A 19,078-nucleotide genomic window follows, 5' to 3' on the forward strand; every position below is an offset into this window, starting at 1 on the left:
GACAACAAAATCACACAAAAATGATCAATGGAAATCAATTGTATCAACCATGGAGGTCTGGATTAGGAATCGCACTCAAAATAAAAGTGTAAAAACAAACTCCAGGCTGATCCAACTTTGATGTAATGTTCTTAAAACAAGTCAAAATGAATCTGTGTTGCTTCCTGAGTGGACACTATGATTTCACAGAAGTGTGATTGACTTGGAGTTACATTGTGTTGTTCAAGTGTTCCCTTTATTTTTTTGAGCAGTATACATATATATATATATGTAGATAGATAGAGGCACGGAAAGGTAGAGCAAACAGGCAGAAGGGAACGTTAAGTGGGATAAAACCAGAGGAAGGAAGCATGGTGATTGGGTGCAAGAAGAAAACCGTTAAAAAAGATCTCTGACAAGAACTGATAGCTTTGCAGCTTTGAACCCTTTGTCTGTTCCAGAGGATCATTTCTTCCCCTGCCTGATGCAATAGCACGCCCTGGGATAGTATGTTGCCATGGAATAACCAACTCAGTGAGGGGAGTTGCGGAGGTGCCAATGTAGACTTGGCACAAGAGCGTGGCTCTATAAAGAAGCTATTCCTGATCCCGTTCCTGGTATGTACCCCGTTTCTTGGATGATAAATCATTTGCTGACTTACTTGTTGAGGTCCTGTTCCTAACAGCTTCTCAGCAACCTGTCACCAGGGATTAAGGGGCCTACTGTTGTAATGTTAGGTAAACTAAATAGCATGTGATTGAATTCGATTGGGGAAAAAAAAGGAGTTGGGAGAAAAATGTGGCCTTAATGTCTGGGCGCATTTGATCAAAATGTGGCCCCTGCAAGTTATTTAAGATATTAAGTGCCACGTAGGGAACCGTGTTTAAATCGTGGCACGAGCCCGAACACAACTCACATGTGCTGAGAAGCATTGGGGAAGAACTCAGCGTACTGCGGCGCCGAGTCCTCCGGGCCGTGAGGCGCGGCGTGACTGATGACCATCATCACGGGTCGATGGGGGTACATCCTCTTTGACATGCGGAAGAAGTTGATGCTGTCGTTGGTGATCAGATCTGTGAAATAGTCCTGGAGGGAAAAAAAAAAGAGCAGACCAAGTATGAAAGGGACTGAAATCAAATGAAAGAGAAGACTAAAAGCCCTGGGTGGAATTCGGGGTGAAAGCGACACAACGTGCGCATTGATGAAAGCTGCAACATGTCCAATCACCATGACATATTGCTCTTGCGTTCCTTAGACCAGTCATTTTGAAATACATGGAGAGGGGGCAGCAGGGATATGAAATGGGTTCATTGAGTACACACAGTACCAATCTGTCGAGTCAACAGCTGGCAGCTCGCCTGTGTGTGTAAATGTGAGTGTGTGTGTGCTTGAGTCTGGGTGAGTATGTGTATACAGTATATGGGCTTTTTCCTCATCAGTGAATCTCTGCACTATTGAATGTGACACCACTTGATGGCGAGAGGAGCCTGGCGCTCTGAAATGGTATGTTGTTATGACAGCTCCCGGCCTCTACTTCACTCTCTCTTTCTCCCACTGAAGTTCATTTTGTTCTATCCAGATTCTCTTCATTTCTTACTATCTCGACGATTCACTCCGGGAGAAGACAAAACAAACATAATCAAAGGGAACGATTTCAAAGGCCTCGGGTAGTACCGGGAACATGAGCTATTGAGCGATAGTCGTAAATCAAAAATGATAAAAACATAACACTCCCATGACCGAGAGTTATGGAAAAGTCAAGCTGACCTGAAAATAGGTGATCTTTCGCATCCAACAACCTGCTGGCATTGTATATGATCAAAACTTTTTATTTCAGGCGTGGTGCGTCTGCTTTATTTTACTAGAATGCACGGTTGGGCCATACCCTGAATTAAAATCACATCAGCATTCGCCAAGTTTCCAGCAGCGGAGAGTACCTGCAGTTTAGGCACGGCACGGTCGTTGCCGAGCACGCAACATGTGGGAGGGAGTGCCGCGTAAAGAATCAAAGAGTAACGGGAGATTTCCCGAAAATGACAGGAGTGGGTTTGGCTGATTTATACTGTCTCTATTAATAGTTTTTACAGCCAAGGCATTTGGGCAGGCCTGGCGGCATGATGTGCCCACTGAGGCTGGAGATTGTGTGCACATGGCAAATTGTTATTGTCACACTTGTGTTTTGGATGATGCTGCCATCTGAATTCTGTGCCACTGCTTGTAAAAGCTGCTTGTAACAGCTATGAAAATGCTGAAGGAACCCAATAGAATAACCCTTTTCAAAGCCGTGAGAGCTGCTGCTTAAAGAACCTATTCTGATCTCTTAGGAAGACGAGACTGATCGGTAAGAGCTTTATAAAGTACCTCTTTTACTTTCCCGGAAGAAGGGTTTTGCGGCTCCGGGTTTACAAGACTAGATCACGAGGAATAGTAACTTGATTCGTGAGTGCTCAATCTCTCAATAGCAGATGTCGATATAAACGTTGCTTTTTTTTTGGCTTAAAATCCATTCTGCTTTGGATCTTTATGGTTCACTGTCACGGAATGTGAAGAAGAAAAATTACGGGGTGATTCTCTCTAATTAAATATCACACAAAAGGGCTTTTACAAGGGCTTCACCCTCAATGAACTCATCCTCCAACAAATGGAAAATGAGATGTGGCCAAATTGAATGAAATCACCAGGAAAGTGTCTCATCAAATCACAACAACTTGGTGTACCAACTTCTCCCTCTTTCTCTCTCTCTCTATGGAATATTCTGACCTTCTCACCCTGTAAGAGTCTAAATAGAGGAGTTGAGGTTGTCATACTGGTGGCAGGTTCATGTGTTTTTGGCAGTAAATAGCAAATGAGTGTCCATTTGCGTATAAACCACAATCTGCTGACCAAGCCAGTGTCATGTAAACACATTGGTCTCAGCTTGCGGGCAGTTTCACCCCGACGTCCTAGGTGGCAGAGGGGTGACAATCCAAACACTTGTTTGCCTATCCTTCGGCAGACCATCTCGAAACTTGACATGTATCCAAACTATATAAGTAATTCATGGATTCCTCATGTCCCCAGTGCTACGTCTCCCGATATGATGTTTGCAGGGAATTGTGAAAACATTCTGACAGCTCTCACAAAAATATTTGGGAAGACAGATGACCGGTCCCATCGAGAGCCCCAAAAAGACGGTGACCGCAGAGTTCATCCCTCCTGCTCTCGCAAACGGTAATGCAAATATTCCCTTCTCTTTCAACACAGCATCCAAACAATCCGCAAAAAAAGTCAAAGTGAGTGGAAATGAGGACGACAACAGATGGCAGAGAGGAGGGACATAAAACTCAGGGTGGTGTTTATCGCGGTCGATGGCTTCTCATTACGATGTGTCAATTTTACAATGTCTGAATGTTGAGGTAAGGTGTGTCGTAATAAAGGGATGCTGCAGAAAGTCATCTTGTACCCTTTAATTCTCCAATGAGAATTCCTTCCGACCTGCATCACAACACCGAGATTACAGAAGCGCTTCGCCGTCTGTGTTTAAAGTAGGGTGGAACACGCAATTCGTCCGGCAGATTCTCAAAAAAAGGTCATAAAGGGAAAAGAAAGGATTGATTACATTGATTAGACCTTTTTTATAAACATTATGTGATCACATACCTTAGCATAATTTGCGCCATGTTTCTCCTTGTAGCCATTCCGACAGACGGTGTAATTATAGAAGCGAGAATTTTTGATCAATCCAACCCATTCACGCCACCCAGGTGGGATGTAGCTGCCATTGTACTCGTTGAGGTACTTGCCAAAGAAGGCTGTAAAAGAAAAAGAGAGGACAGGATGAAAAGAAAATACCAATAACTTTTTTTAGTCTTCTCCTACAAGATTCTAATACCCGATTAAATGCCTCATAGCCCATGTGAGAATATGTATCAGACACGTACATCTTTTTGGTTGTCAATCTCTTATTTGGCTTCGTAGCACAGTTTTCTCGGATAGGCTGGGCTGGGAACCGGCTTGTGCGGGAAAAAGGGCTAATCGCCGACTGACGCATCTGTTCGAAAACCACAAGCTGTCACGGGGCAAAAGACCCCACTGAGCTTTCCCTCCAACGCCTGCCCATCACTCACAGAGATACTGGCTGATGGGACATGGCAGTGAGCTGGCACAGTAACCATGTTTGCATTTCTCACAGCAGACAGCCAGGAAGGGTAGTGGAGTGTAGCTTACTGTGAAAATCTACGCTGTCTAACACAATATGAATTTGAGGATAGTCTGACAGTGACTGACTGAGTCAGGATGTCTGAAGTGAAACATGGAGTTGGCTCGTGGTCGTGCTTGTGGTGCAGAGTCACGGGACTACGCATACATTTCACTTTGTTTTACCAACCTGTCCTGTAGCCAGTGTTGTTGAGGTAGACAGCGAATGACCGTGGCTCATGCTGAGCTTGCCAGGAAGGAGAGGAGCAGTTCTCATTGTTGGTGTAGGTGTTGTGGTTGTGGACGTACTTGCCCGTAAGCATGGAGGAACGGGACGGGCAACACATTGGTGTGGTGACAAATGCATTGGTGAAAGTGGTGCCACCGTCCTCCATGATCTTGCGGGTTTTATTCATTACCTGTAGTGAACCTGAGGGAGAAGACATTGAGTTCCATCCGTTAATGTTCACTAGGAACATTGGTTATGACAGTATGTGTGACACTTCTAAGACTGATAAGTCTTTCTAATAGCATTAATGACTGCAACTCGACCCAAACGAGCACCTATGAGAGATTTTGGACTGACGCTGTTTTCACCGAAAAACCTAATGAGACAATACATTTTGAAAATCTGGGATCAGTCACGAGGCAGATTTCCAGAGAATTGGACACTTATTGCAACGTTGCACTGGAACTGTCCTTGCAACATTTCATTAAATGCTATTCTTCAATTCACAGTGTTCTTCACATAAGGATGAGTTCATTAAATGTCTCAACTCCATTCTTTCTGAATGCATTGGGAGGCAAAATAATTATCATTCACTCGGTTAACACGCCAGATGGCCGCTCCGCTTCCGCTTATGTCATGTATTTAATATTTCATGCATAGAGGAGGATTGTATCAACCTTTGTGCAGATGCAAAAAAAAAAAAAGGAAAAATTGAAGATGCAGTATGGAAAAGGAAACAATTGCTGAAATCCTCACAAAAGGACAATATAATGACTAGATGAAAGGTTAAAAGGGTTGCGGTATTCCAGGAAGACCAGGAAAAGTGCCATTCTTACCCAACTCAACATCCTGGTCATCAGTCATGATGAGAATAATGTTTGGCCGGATGTTTCTGCGGTCTCTCTGGATGCGACCCCTCAGGCCCTGAGCCCTGGTGGTAGTGAAGGCCAAGCTGCATGGAGCCCATGCCAAAGACAGCAGGGCCAACAAGGCCAGCCACTGCATCAGCATGATGTCTGAGATGACAGTGCAGGGAATGGATAGTCGGGTTTGAGGGGGGGTCCAACAACGGGGTCCAGCCAGGCCGCTCACTCACGCCGTATGGCTTTCACAGCTGTGGTCGCCTGTGGGGAGACATGCAGGGAAAACATCACAACGAGAAATTTGTTGTGTAAAACAATGAATAATATCATAACCTCAGCAAGGCAGTCAATGAAAAGCATGGATTCCCTCTGGGAATATTGAAGCGTATTTACTTCAGAGAAACTCCCTTCTCTAGTCTCGAATCCTCAGTTTAGCCACTAACAAAGGAGCCAAAAGGATTACTTCAAGCTTTAGCACTTGATGGTCCACCAAGGATAACTCGACTAATGGTTCCCACATAATGTATGTTGCTTTCAGACAAAAATCAATAGTTTCTCAAACACCAACTGACCAGGAAAGGCAGATCACGACAGCCTGACGAAATAGTGGCGGAGTTGTAGAAACACGAAACTCACCTCAAATGATTCCACTAGTCTCATTTTCTTGTCTTTTCTCATACCATCCCTGTACTTTCTGGCATTCTCATTCTCTGAGCCTCTCTCCTGCATCAGATAAAACACACTTTCACACGAAAAAATATCAATCCCTACTAAAGAGCTGTTGTTCCGCTAACTGTGCCCAGGCACCGCCATTGGCTATCCTCGCTCAAAACAGCCGCAAGCACTCTCCTATGTCAGCCAATCGCGGACCACCTACCTCCTATCACTCAAAAGGCAACCCCTGGTGAGTCAAGCGTGACACAGGGCCGGTGAGTTGGATGGGACACACTGGGGGGTGGGAAGGGGGTTGGAGCACGGAGTGCGGGGAGAGGGTTCCGCTACATTAACCCCAATGTGACCGTCGCCAATCACAGATTACCATCAGACCATATTTCAACCTCTTGATGCCTTACAATGTCATGGTTGGCTATATAAGTCTTCATATGCTCTTCCCAGACACCATTGACCAGTGTAAAGTGGATATTTACAGAGGAGACATATCCCCTGCGCTCTGTTTCCGACAAACAAAAATCACATTTACGTAGAGGGATTGCAGAATTATCGATACATCTACTTTACAGGTTATACGGTTTACCTTTAACGTCGGAAGTCGATCGAAGTGTACGTACTTCAATGTCAAATGCGGTTCTAATTTGCGGGGACTTGGCAGTTACAGTAATATATGAAGACAGATGCTTCGGGGGGTGAGACTGACCATGATGCTGTGATAATGAGGACTCCATCACTGCCAGTGAAATAAGGACCTTACAGCCAGTCATCCCGCTGAGTAGCACCATCCTGCTCTCTATTCCGAGTTAATGGACTGAAAACAAATGTCAGGTCTATGACACCTGAGCCTTGTCACACCCCACAGTGTGACTGCACCCTCACCTTCTTGTCCACAAAGGTCCAATCTTAAAAGGTAAAAAGCCAGAACTGTAATTTAAAGGAAAAGGAGATTGTTACCAATATGCACCCTGTGATGACAGCCGATCTAAAAATACCTTTTCCACACGCTAAAGGGTTGAATGCATACTATTTTGCTTTCAGCTCACTAGGCTCATTCAGGCATGAGACTGTACTTTGCTTGTTTGGGTGACAGTGGAAGATGATAAATGGATGACAAGATGGTTCCACTGATAAACTTTTCTGTTGTGCAAGGCCATTGCTGCAGAACAAACCTTACATGGTATTTACCCAGGACATGCATATGCAGAATGGGGTGAGTAGAAACAAAACACTTTTTGAACAGGCTTTTCAAGTGGGGAATACTGTGCGGCTGTCATGCCAGCAAATTGCCGTCGGTTTAAAAAGGACGGCAAAAAAGCGCCGCAATTCCCGCTTGATGCCAGCACAGTAGGTTTACAGGTCAGATTTGATTCCCATCGTGAGGTGGCGCTAACCTGGCCTTCATTGGGTTATGTGTAAGGAAAACCCAATAAACACCACTTCTTGAATTCCAGAGTGGAGTAATTTCATGTTCGGGAACACAGAGGATGAAAAGATTCATATCTGAAAAATCCACAGGTAACACAGCCCAATCAAAGAACTGGACACAGGGTAGAAATTCATCTTCTTAATTTTCAGGACGGTCCATCTGCTTGCCCGTATTTTATCTGACAACTCTGATAAGCGGCGTTGTAGAAAGTGCTTTAGGAGCTCTTTGGTATACGCTGTGCTCCAGACGAGCAGTGTTCGGACCAGCCAGCCCAGTCATCTTGACAGCCCTGTGCAAACATTGGTGTCGTTTGGACAAACACCCTCCAGTGCAGGGCAGCAAAGTGCACAGAACCTCACAGTGAATTACACACACAACACAAACTACTGTACAAATATATGGTGACACGCAGAAACTCTTAAGACACAAACACGAGTTGTTTTTTTTTCTCCCGTGAAAAAACACATTCCTGCCAGGAGGGTCCAAGGTCTCCTGCATTAATGGGAAAACTTCCCAGGAACAATACTCGACACAACCTCATTGTAGACAAACTCTTGAAAGTCCCTATTTCTGTCAAGCTGTGAAAGACCTAAAATGAACTGTAAGCCAGTCAGCCAGTTTGTGTAATGTTAGCACCCAGCACGAATTTAATTTTACATGCCAATGGTTCCCAGCAATCGGCTCTTCATGCAACTTAGAGAAGTGGGAAAACGGACAAGAAGGTTCATTGTGGAATGTGATATGAACCTTGTGGTGCTGATGTTGTTAACTAAAATGGTATCAATAGCGACACTGTCTGAAATGACTGTGAGATGGCAAGGCTAATGAAAGTGCCACACAAAGCAGCCAATGGGTTATAGTCTGAAGTCGTGCATGTAGACTGACACGGCCGCTGTCGTGGAGAAAAACCTGCCTCCCCTTGTCCCGTCGGTCACCTCTCATCCTAATTCAATTTCTCCTCCTGATCCGGTTTCATTCGTAGGTCGTCTGAAGTTCAATTATCAGCAAAACTATTTCGAGCAGCTCTGTCTGCCAGTGGCGCTTATGGGTCATTTGGCAGCTGTCCATGTCAAATTTACCTCTCAGAGAATATGCCCCTATCTATTGATGCAGCGTCAATAACATAACTTTCTTCTTTTACCGCCGCACACAGAACACACAACCGCTAAGTTCAGCGAAGGAAAGTGTGACTGGACTCGGTTGCGGATATTTAAAGTGCTTTTACATCTCATAAAAAGTCATACCTTGGACGCCGTTCAGGTCTGTAAAAACTCGAGAAGGATCTAGTGCAAATAATTCAATCCTCACATAACTGCCGAAGGGTAAGGATGACTTTAATTGCTGCAGTATGCGGTGCGGAGGTGGACTGGCACCGGCCAGATCTACCACATATGCGTGTCTGTATACAGTCAAACTAAAACCTGATCAACTTCAGGTACTGGTGAAAATTGCCCAGACAAATGCAATATGTCCGGGCAATCAAAGTTAGAGAACTTTTAGAAAACACCAACATTTATTTTCGTGATATTGAACTTTTTTTTTTTTCATTTCTAATGTAACTTATAGGACACAGCTCTTTCCACTTAGCCCCCGTGGCACATACAGCTTTACGCAGTTATGTGGTATCGCTACACGGACAGCTGTGCTTTGTGCACAGAATAAAGCTGAACATAATAGAGTTGCTGCTTGTGTAACCATCCAGGGTAGGACTGTTTGGCTGGGTGGCAGTTGTGCCCTTGAGTTAGGGCCTCAAACCACACACCCTGCTGCACCCTGACCCTCCTCTGACCCGAGAGGTAATATGGCTTTGATGGCGGCTTGTTTAACCTAACCTCAGCAACCTGAGGCTACCCACACACAGGGGTTAAGAGGGGAATATCTGGGAGAAGGAAAAAAAAAAAAAGCGAACAGAGTTAAGCAAAGTGGAAGGAGGGCAACAAAAGTCTGTTAAATCCCTGCTTATGATTGGTCTGCGTGTACAAATTGGCAAAGACGAAAAGGATGTAGCCAGGCGAAAGGTCTCTTCAGTTAGGTGCGGCGATATTTCAGAATGACAGCAGCCTTTTTTTTTTTAGAGTAGCATACTAACTGAGGAAAGAAAGAAGCCCCCTGCAACTTTCCCAGACACACACACACTGGAGACAGTGGATACAGGTGTCCTTTAAGCATCCAGTGGTGCATGTTTGGTGAACATACTTTTGGATCTTGCTCAGGTTAACAGCCGGAGGTAAAATCTCATTCCCAAAACACGATTCCAGTGAAACAAAAAACAATCGTCAAGTCCCGCTGAAATAAAAGTCGTTTGTAAAGAGCCCTTCTATAAAAGGACAAAGGGCCATAAAGAACCTAAAATCCCAATCCGACCTTGTGATTTCTCTCGCTCGCCTATCCTACTTTTCCAAGGTAGCTCTGCCTCAGAAGAAATGGACAAAAATGGGAATTTAAGTCTAATGACGCAATACAAATTCTGCATGCTGTTCTGTGGCTGCGGGCTGAGAACTATATGGCCACAAAACTGCAATGCCCAGTCTACATTTTCCCTCAAGTGAAAAGATGAAACCTTAGCACAGAGATTAGAAAGAGGACAGACATCTTGGATTTTTTTCTTCTTCAGAAGAAGGCAGTGGTGCATGTGTTGATAGATATCTTGATTTTTGCTGTAGATCCAGGGTATTTTTCAGTATACTCCGGTTTCTGCCTATTCATGGTGGGGGGGGGGGGGGGATTATAGCCAGGCCTTAGATTAATATTGAGGCATGTCCAAATATTTCTGTAATCCAAGGGAATTTGGCCGGTGTACAGCCGTGAGGACTGACGAGGGCCTTTTACACTGAGAAGTGCCTGTGTCGGGGTCCGCTGTGCCCGCCAGGCCAAGGGCAGCACATTGTACCCACTGAGACCCACCCATTTGCCATACTGAGCACACTGAAGGAGCGCTCTGTATTAATACACTAAGGTGGCTGTGGGTACACACTGGGTAAAGGCTTAAACCGAGGTGTTTTTAGACTCTTAACTCTGCTGCTTTGCTTGGCCATAATGCCAAAATCGGGGTGGGATCAATGACAAAGTTTCAATGACTCAAAAAAAAAACAAAACAAACGAGAAGAAGTGAAAAACACCAGGCGAGCTCTGGGAGCGGGTTCGTGCAAAGATATCATGAAGACACATCTAGAATACCACATGTGTCAGGGTAGTCGGCGGTGGCGTTTTTAATGTGTGGTTAAAATGATTTCTGCTCCGAATAACTTTGAAAGGTGAATGAGTCGCAGTTCACCAGGTGGTCTGCTGGATGTCATGAGAAGCTTTTGAGGGAAAGGATAAAAAAAACAAAAACGAAAAAAAAAATAACACAAGGTCGTTTCAAAAACGGGGGCGGAGCTACCGGTATTTATTTGTGTATGTGTGCATACTTGTTCTCCTATCCTAAGGGATAAGTGTAACCAAGTGTTCCTGTCTTGTACCGTGGACTGTATATTTAGATAGAGGTGTTACGCTCGTAACACTGAAAAGTGGGGCTTGGTGGATTCAAAGCCATGTTTACAAAAGTTCTTTATCTCAGGAAGCCAGAGACAGCTGAGTAGGCGACTTTTACCACCAAACCATTCTTTTCTCAAGTGTCTGGGTTTTTCCCAAATGTTGACAAATTTTAAATAACGGAATTGCGTGAACGCTTCTGTTATCACATAAACAATCCCAATGTGGAATTGTCCGAATTTCCCGATCATCCCATGAGGAAAGGCTCAACTTTAAGTTGGAAAAGCTGAGCTGCCATTTGCTCCTCCTCGCTGTGAGATATGAAATATTAAATCACAATATGGTGATCGGCAGCCAGACTAAACGTGTAACATGATCTGGGGGCAAGCACATTCTTTTTTAAACAGTAAATCATGAATGGAAACCATTTGCGAAGATGCATAGACAAGCGAAGATGAACGTAACGCGGCAGATTTCTGTTTTCGCTGCCCACTTTCTTGTCAAAACCCACACCCCACAAGAAACGATCGGGCTACAAAAGCAGCAAAGACAGTCGGAGCGAAAGAGAGTCAAATGTATTTCTCACTCACGGGTGGCTCCCGTGTCTCTCTTGACATGTCAAATATACCCCAGATAAATGATTTCTTGTACCACAAAAGAGAGCTACAGCTAATTGCGTCAATTGGTTTCCACTGAGGTAATTGTCAAGAACAAAGAGATTGACTGCTTTTCCATGAAATAAGCACGGTGGCATGGCCCGAGAGAGAGAGAGAGAGAGAGAGAGAGAGAGAGAGAGAGAGAGAGAGGGGAGGGAGAGATGTAATGCAATGTCTGGAGGGTTATTTTCTGACAAAACTGGCGGTTCATCAGGTTCAGTGGCTTTTCACCGACAGCTGTCTCAAAAAGTGTGACTTGAATCCCATTTCTGGTGTATAGCGGAAAAAAACACGCACCTTTCTTTGTGTTTGAGCACAACTGGTAACACCTAATTGCAAAGAAATGGGCTTTTTCTCTGGTGCAAAAGTTATTGATTGACAAATGGAAAGATGGGTGTTGCACATGAATATATTATATGTGTTATCTGCCAAACTCCTGGAAAACATGTTGATGGGCTCCATCAGTAGTGAATAAAACATTTTTATTTTAAAAAAAGCTGCTTTACTTTGTCGTTTATTCTGTATTGGCTTGCGGCCGAGGTTGAAGCGTTCGCGCGGCCTGTTGTGACAAAAAGGGCGCTGTATCAGGAAAATGGGCATGAAAAGCACATGTACCTATTTCATATTCATAAATGTTTACATGGAGAACACAGGAAGAGCATTGTTCTTTAATTCTGACAGGACATGTCTCTGTTGCCTTGACGATTCCAGACTCATATCTCGCAAAGATCTGACCATAGCGTATCATGTTGAAGGGCAACAAGTTCACGAGTCACTGATCTGCAACAGTGACTCGGCAGCCCCTCGGTTGGAAAGCGGGGTTTGACGCCGGTCTTTAAGCAAAAAGACTGGTTCCTGTGATATGATATCATTGTATGCTTGATCAGTGGATTCAATCCCGGTTTTTAGCAAATACGTAACATTTTTTTTACAATTTATCCGTTCTTAATGCCCGTGGGGAAATTTGTTTTCCGCTATGAACCCATCACGGATGAACCATGAGCAGTAGGCTGCCGTCCACCAGCGCCAGCGGTTCAGTGTCTTGCTCAATAACACTTCGACATACTAGGAGGATCTTTCATAGAATAGACGGATGACCAGACAAATGGCGCTGAAAACACAACCTGAAGGTAACATAGCTGAGCTGGATGATTTAGAGTTGTAACACTGTCAAAGGGATGATATACGGATTTCTGCCAGGCAAGCTAATATTCTGTGAACATGCCTTTCTCATGACCCAAGATAGTTAGCGCTGATAAGGCTTGGGCATAAATTCAATGCTGTGTTTCATTCATTATATTAATCTGGTAAAAAAGCTGTAGGGATCTTCGAGTGACAATCATGAATAAGAGAAGCAAAGGTAAGATACCTGGACGGCAAGGTGCCAGCAGCTCAGTCAGCGATCCTCAGCTGATTGCAGTGCTGCTGCTCTTGCGTGAAACTGAACACCCCTAAAATGTGGAGCATGTGTAGGCATACCCTCTGGAAACTGTAGACAAACACAGACCATGAGAACCTGCCTGCGTGACCCCGGACGCCATAAACAAACCTTTCCTACAACTGTGACACACTAACATGATACCGCTCGTAAAGCAAAAACAAAAAAAAAATGATTTGTCCAATTGCACCTGTGCCAGTTTAGCATTCTCCCCTGTTTGTGTGCGCGCGTATCGCATATGCATGCGCGCGCGTGTGTGTGTGTGTGTGTGTGTGTGTGTGTGTGTGTGTGTGTGTGTGTGTGTGTGTGTGTGTGTGTGTGTGTGTGTGTGTGTGTGTGTGTGTGTGTGTGTGTGTGTGTGTGTGTGTGTGTGTGTGTGTGTGTGTGCGCGCTGGCGCACACGTGCACATGCGGCACGTCATTCAGAGAAACAAAAAGTATCAGTCAGACTTAAACACAGACAGACATGTAACCTGTAATTTGTACACAAGGGCGCTCTCTTTTCCATTGCCTCTGGCTTTGTGTGTGGCTTTTCCGAAGCATGCGATAACGTCATTTGTATTTTTTAATGGACTTACATCCCCGTTGACAAAATATCCGCATCCCGGGTCACTGTCAAAAAATTTCAAGTATGATATCTGTAGTTCAATTAGCTCAAGAAGTATAAGTCAGGAAGCTTCCCCCTGCAAATGCTTCCATTCCATTACATATGAGCCTAAGTTGAAGGAATGCAGTCAATACATCAAGCCTAACATGACATGCCCAAAAGACACCGCTAAACCCAGCTGAACTTGCCGTGAGGGATTTAAGAGAGGCGAGGCTAAGGTTACGTGTGTCGTGCAACATCGGACGCTTCCTGTCTAAGCAAAGTTGCTCAACCTTTAACACGACAGTCGTTCAAAGATCCGGACCTTCCGCATCCACGTGCGACAGAGCCGGACGCGCGAAGCAAAGGACTAACAGGACCAGGGGCTACCGGTAGCACATGGCCAAGTGCACACATGTAAGCGTTTGGCGTGAACACACACACACACACACACACACACACACACACACACACACACACACACACACATAAAGACACATGGGCAGAGGAAGGGAGTGCTGGCAGAGGCTGAATGTGTTTGCCCGCTCCGGGGGGAGAAGGAAAGAAAAGGAGCAGAAGAGCTGAAACAAACGCATGCTGGCTTCTATTAGTCAAGTTGTGGAGTGGGATGGAGGGGTGAGGAGATGTATTCATTCCTTTGCCCGCCACCTCCCTCCCTCCCTCCCCCCTTACCCAGTCCCATTGCTCCAACCCTCCCACCCCATTATCTCCATTCTGGAAAGGCGGCGGATGAAAGGAACAGCCCCCCCAGTGGCAGCACTTCTCCCTCCAAACTTATGCCGACGCATTCTGACGGCTGCTTAATTGTATGTGATACAGGCGGGGACCTTTCTCTTTCAAATCTAAAACAGATTGCTTCTCCCTGGGGAGGGGATTATTAGACAAGAGAGATGACAAAAGCGGGGACAGTGCAGCCCTCCGGGGGGTCGGACGATGGAAGGGGCCGAGCTTGCGGATGGTGTGTGTGGATGTTATTTCTCCGGCTTCCTTTTTGTACAGGTCACAAAATGACTTTGATTACACTTCGCGGCCACATGATCGGAGCTTGCGCATGCGGGACCCGGGCCTCCGATGGCGGCGCGTCCACTTCAAACGACTAGCTTTGTCTGCTCTATCACATTTTCACACCTTCCCTTTCTCTCCCTGCTTTCTCTTATTCCTCTTATCTTAATGTCTGCCACTCGAACCCTCTTCAACTCCCCCCCCCCGTGTGCCTTTCTTGACCTGGCATTCTTTTTTTTTCTCTCTCTCTCCATTTTAAGCCCTAGCCGAATCTACGCGCGGTGACATTTCAACAAAAGCTTTTCCGGATATCAAGGAGAAAGTATTAAAATCCTCTTTCCCCGACTTGACTCTGACTCATTCATGCAAACTTTAGCTCGACCTGCAACCCCGCATTTTTGTTTTATTACATATGCCCTCGGGATGAAACTCCAGACCTGGTCAGGGGTCATTTCTCGCCGTCGCACAGCTGAGCCATCTAAGGACGACGCAAATCATCTGATGTTTTTTTCCGACGAAGATGAAAGCTAGCGCCAGGTCCGATTCTGAAATAATTAAGCTCCGAACCGCATCTGATTGAAGGACGTACGATGGGAGAATTCCTTTTCATGAGAAGGTGTGATGTGATGTTTGCATACTCTGACCTTCTCAGCCTCAATAGGAGGTTAAACTAACACTTGGGGTGTTTGTGTGAGCGAATTAAACCCGTGCATGGCTCATTTCCACAAAGATTCCTTTGGCAAAATCAAAGATAACTCTTATTTACAAAGCGTACCAGAGTTAACTGGAACTCCGTGGCGACTTTCGGTCAGCACGGGCAACAAAGGAACTAAGTCTCAACGCGGTCTCTCTAAATCCCTCAAGGATAAGGGGGAACCAAAAAACCAAATACGTGTCATTTGCAGTGATAGGGTTGAGCATCCAGCGCTCCCGTGTAATCGGGCTACTTTCAGGAACACTGTCATTAAGCTGCAGAGATAAACAAGTGTGAGGGAAGAAGGTTGTTTAGGAAGTCCTCTCTTGACGTCCTCACGCACACACACTCACTCAGGACAAAACACTTGCTTCCTTTTAAAGTAAATTTATACCATCAAGACCGAAATGTTTATTTGAGCTCTTAAATCCCTCGTAGGTGAATTGCATAGGGTATCCTGAGAGAGGAGGATACGGAGAATAGGGTTAGATGGAGAAAGTTGATTCGCTGTGGCGACCCCCGAAGGGAAAAGCCGAAAGAAGAAGAAGAAGAATCGGAATATCATCTAACAGTTAAAATAAAAAAAAAAAAAAATCAAATCCAGCTCAGTATTGCTTATTGGCGTCCTTTTTATCATCATCTCTGAGACAGGAGGGGAAAAATCTGAGTACTTACCGAAGGTTATTTATTATTGTATGTCATGACCCTACAAAATGTTTCTTTAAAAATGTCAAAAGCCTTCACTAAGGTAACCCGGCATTATTATTATTTTCAGTGCTAATACCCTAATATTCTAGGAGCTCTTTTGAATGGATTTGCCTGAACAGCAGAGGGCGTTCTGCGGGTTCCTTCGACCTGTTGCTGCTGAACTGAATTGGACGTAATTTAAGCTAACAAATAAAAGGCCATTAGTAAAGCCGCACTGATGTCATAGACCATAGTTTAAAAGTTGTATTCAAATACATTTGGACAAATTACAGGTTGGATGAAACTCCCTTTTGAACTTTTACAGGCCCCCAAAACACACACACATCCTCATCCTATTGTAGAAATGAAGGGCGGAGGGAAAAAAAAACACCGTAACGGTTTCTTCTTCCTTTACCATCAGTCATTCATCACATACATTAAAGAGAACCTTACAAACCACCGATCATAAGAAAATAACCCTTCCTTCAGTGCCTTTTCATGCGCACACACAGACACACGCTCGTGCACACACATTTTACACTAGATTGAAATGATGGCAGAGCTGCTACTGGAACAATGTTTGCTTTGGCAAGTGTCTACCCCCCCAGAACCTAATTATTTGCAGCAGCTGCTTGTGCTCTTGTTTGTAGCACAGTGAAGCTAAACTGTTTAAAGGATCCCCTTTCTCCTCTGAGCTGGTTAGTCGGCATGTTCTCCCACACGCCAGCGCTGCTGTGCAAGGCGGTTGAGTAATCCCGAGTCACAGCGGTGACTGGCAAGTTGGAGGAGAGGCTGATTTACGATCGGTCGGCCAATAGCTTCATGGGAAAAGTCTGGAACGAGCTGTAGCTGTCCGACACTGACGTTTGAGGAAATGTTTGCAAATTTTGCATGAAAAATGACAGATTAAATGAGCAAATTCTTTTCTCAATGCACAGATTTATCATCACGCCTTCTACGCTTCCAGTCCAGACTCACCACATGTGATACGTTGGGTCGATGGACAAGTAGATGGAGCGATGGAAGACGGCAGACGGTACCTTACGGAGCCTTTAAATAGGGGGAATGCCCCCAGTCACACTCCTCTGCCCGAGCTCACTTCTCCAGGTGAAAAAACAGTCTGTGCTCAGCTACATTTTTCATAGATTAGTATCCTTATGTAATCTGACTTGTAATCAAAGTGTCAGACCTTCTCCTCAAAGATCAAATAGTCCTGGTATGAGATCAGTTCCCGAGCTGTTCTTCAAACTCTGGCGAGCATTACATCGTCTCGTTCGAACCTATTTTAGTTTTCTTCATGTACCTACAGCGCTGCTGGGTTTAAAGCTGCAGCAATCACAGCTTATTGGTGGTTGTGGTAAGCACTTTAAGTAACAAGCAGGAAGCCCAGCTTCGGCTGGTTTACCAGGGTCAACACCAACTCACACAACAGCAGCTTTCACCGATACAATCTCCTCTTGGCTCCCGCCGCACAATCTTTTGTGCACACACACACACACACACACACATATACACACACTGCCTGGAGCCAGGTATACATACTATGCATCATATTCCCACTCCGCTGGCAAGGCTCCCATCTCACTTGAGTTGTGTTCAATAGCCTATGTGAGGTGCGCCGTCTCAGCCTCTCTACTTCACTCTGACAGCTCCTCCAGAAGGAGTCCTTCAGCAGCTCATCCATTCAGAGCATTTGACATGATCTGCCACACATGCACTTTGAATGGGATGCATGGAAAAAAAAAAAAAACTTTAATGGGGGCTGGATTGAGGGAATATTAAATGCCAGACTGAATGAGAAGAACGCATTATTTTTCTTTTAATTCTTTTAACGACTAATGCCAAGATAATATGATGGATTTTTAATATTTTTAAAGACTGACAGAGAAATGCTCATTTTCTCGTTTTCAGTGTCGGTGCACCCCGCAAATTCAGGATATCCCCCCCCCCCGCCCCCCGCCCCAACACAGACAGGTAAGACAGCATATTATGTAATTCTGCATTCATTTAAGCCCCTCGGGGTTTTTTCCTCATCTGCATCAGTGGATTCTCATCACAACACAATCCATCTGGAGGGAGGGGAATTTTTAAAAAAAAATCAAAATGAACAGATGGATGCTTATGGATGAGGAGGGAAAATGACGTTAATGGAATGTGCTGCCCTCTAATCCCCTTGAGACGAAGGAATTTGCGACAGAGGGAATTCCTGTCATTCATAAAGAGACAGAGAGAGAAGGGGGGGAACTATGAAGTTCTGCACACTGAGCCGGCACCACCGCTGCACGGGGCTCCTACACCTATCTCCAACATGGGAGGAAAAAACAACTTTGTGCAAACAAAAAAGTAAGAAACACGCACCTTTCTGCAGGAAAAAGGAAAGAGAGACAGAGAGAGAGAGAGAGAGAGAGAGAGTACCTGAAAGCCGGCTGAGAGCCCAGGCTGGGGCTCCTCTCTGTTTCTTCACCGCTGCTCACAGGAGGGGTCGAGGAGTTGTTTCTTTTTTTTTACGGTGGGGGACCACACAGCTCCGTGAAGAAGAAGAAGAAGAAGAAGAAGAAGAAGAAGACGACCTCTCTCCTCTAATCCTTTCTCCGATGTGATGACACCCTCTAACCTCGACCATCTGTTGAAACACGTCCTGGAGCAGTCAGCGCCGCGCCGTGTCAGGAGCCCCGCTCCGCCCGGCCAATCACAGAGCGGCTGCTGGGTGGCTCCTCGCTGCCAGGAGGCAGGGACAAGGACACAGCTCTCAGTGCAGGGGGAGACACACACACACACACATACACACACATACAGGCACACACTCTTAGGGTATGGAGGCAAGAAAAGCCCTACTCATCGTAACCTGAGAGGGAGAGTTGTGAGAGGAGTGGAAAGAGACTAAATGGGAGGGGAGAGGGAGAGGAGGCAGAAAGAAAGGTGGGAGGAGGAGGAGGAGAGAGTGCATGTTTGAGAAGCCAAAGCAGAAGAGACCTGGGAGAGGATGGAGAAATGCTCTCCTGTGTTTGGTATCACTTTGCTGGTGATGTTCATCTTGCACAAGCACTCACACACACACACACACACAGAGAACATCACCCCCTCCTGTCCTTGACCCCTCTCTCCCCCTGCAGCGACTGAGTATGTGGTCTGAAGAATCAAACTACAAAGTAATAAAACCGCGCATTGGCTCGGC

General features: G+C 45.3%; 1 protein-coding gene across 3 annotated transcripts in view; it reads right to left on the minus strand.

Moving 5' to 3' along the window:
• Positions 1–18,478, minus strand: part of sulf1 (sulfatase 1) — a 35,757-nt gene extending 17,279 nt beyond the window's left edge. For 2 of the 3 annotated variants that reach the window (XM_086151273.1, XM_086151271.1), the window contains exons 1-5: positions 18,319–18,478; positions 5,221–5,508; positions 4,346–4,585; positions 3,619–3,770; positions 896–1,065 (exon numbers count right to left, since the gene is read on the minus strand). In XM_086151273.1, the coding sequence (XP_086007399.1) occupies positions 896–1,065; positions 3,619–3,770; positions 4,346–4,585; positions 5,221–5,395 (737 nt within the window). In that variant the 5' untranslated portion in view covers positions 5,396–5,508; positions 18,319–18,478. Of the gene's footprint in view, positions 1–895; positions 1,066–3,618; positions 3,771–4,345; positions 4,586–5,220; positions 5,509–12,844; positions 12,915–18,318 lie in introns of those variants that run through there. The other variant, XM_086151272.1, reaches the window with a different exon arrangement.
• Between the last annotated feature and the right edge of the window lie 600 nt (positions 18,479–19,078).

The sequence above is a fragment of the Fistularia commersonii genome, chromosome 8, assembly GCF_037954325.1.
Source record: "Fistularia commersonii isolate RoL2024-O1a breed Wild chromosome 8, RoL_Fcom_v1.0, whole genome shotgun sequence".
Lineage (NCBI taxonomy): Eukaryota > Metazoa > Chordata > Actinopteri > Syngnathiformes > Fistulariidae > Fistularia > Fistularia commersonii.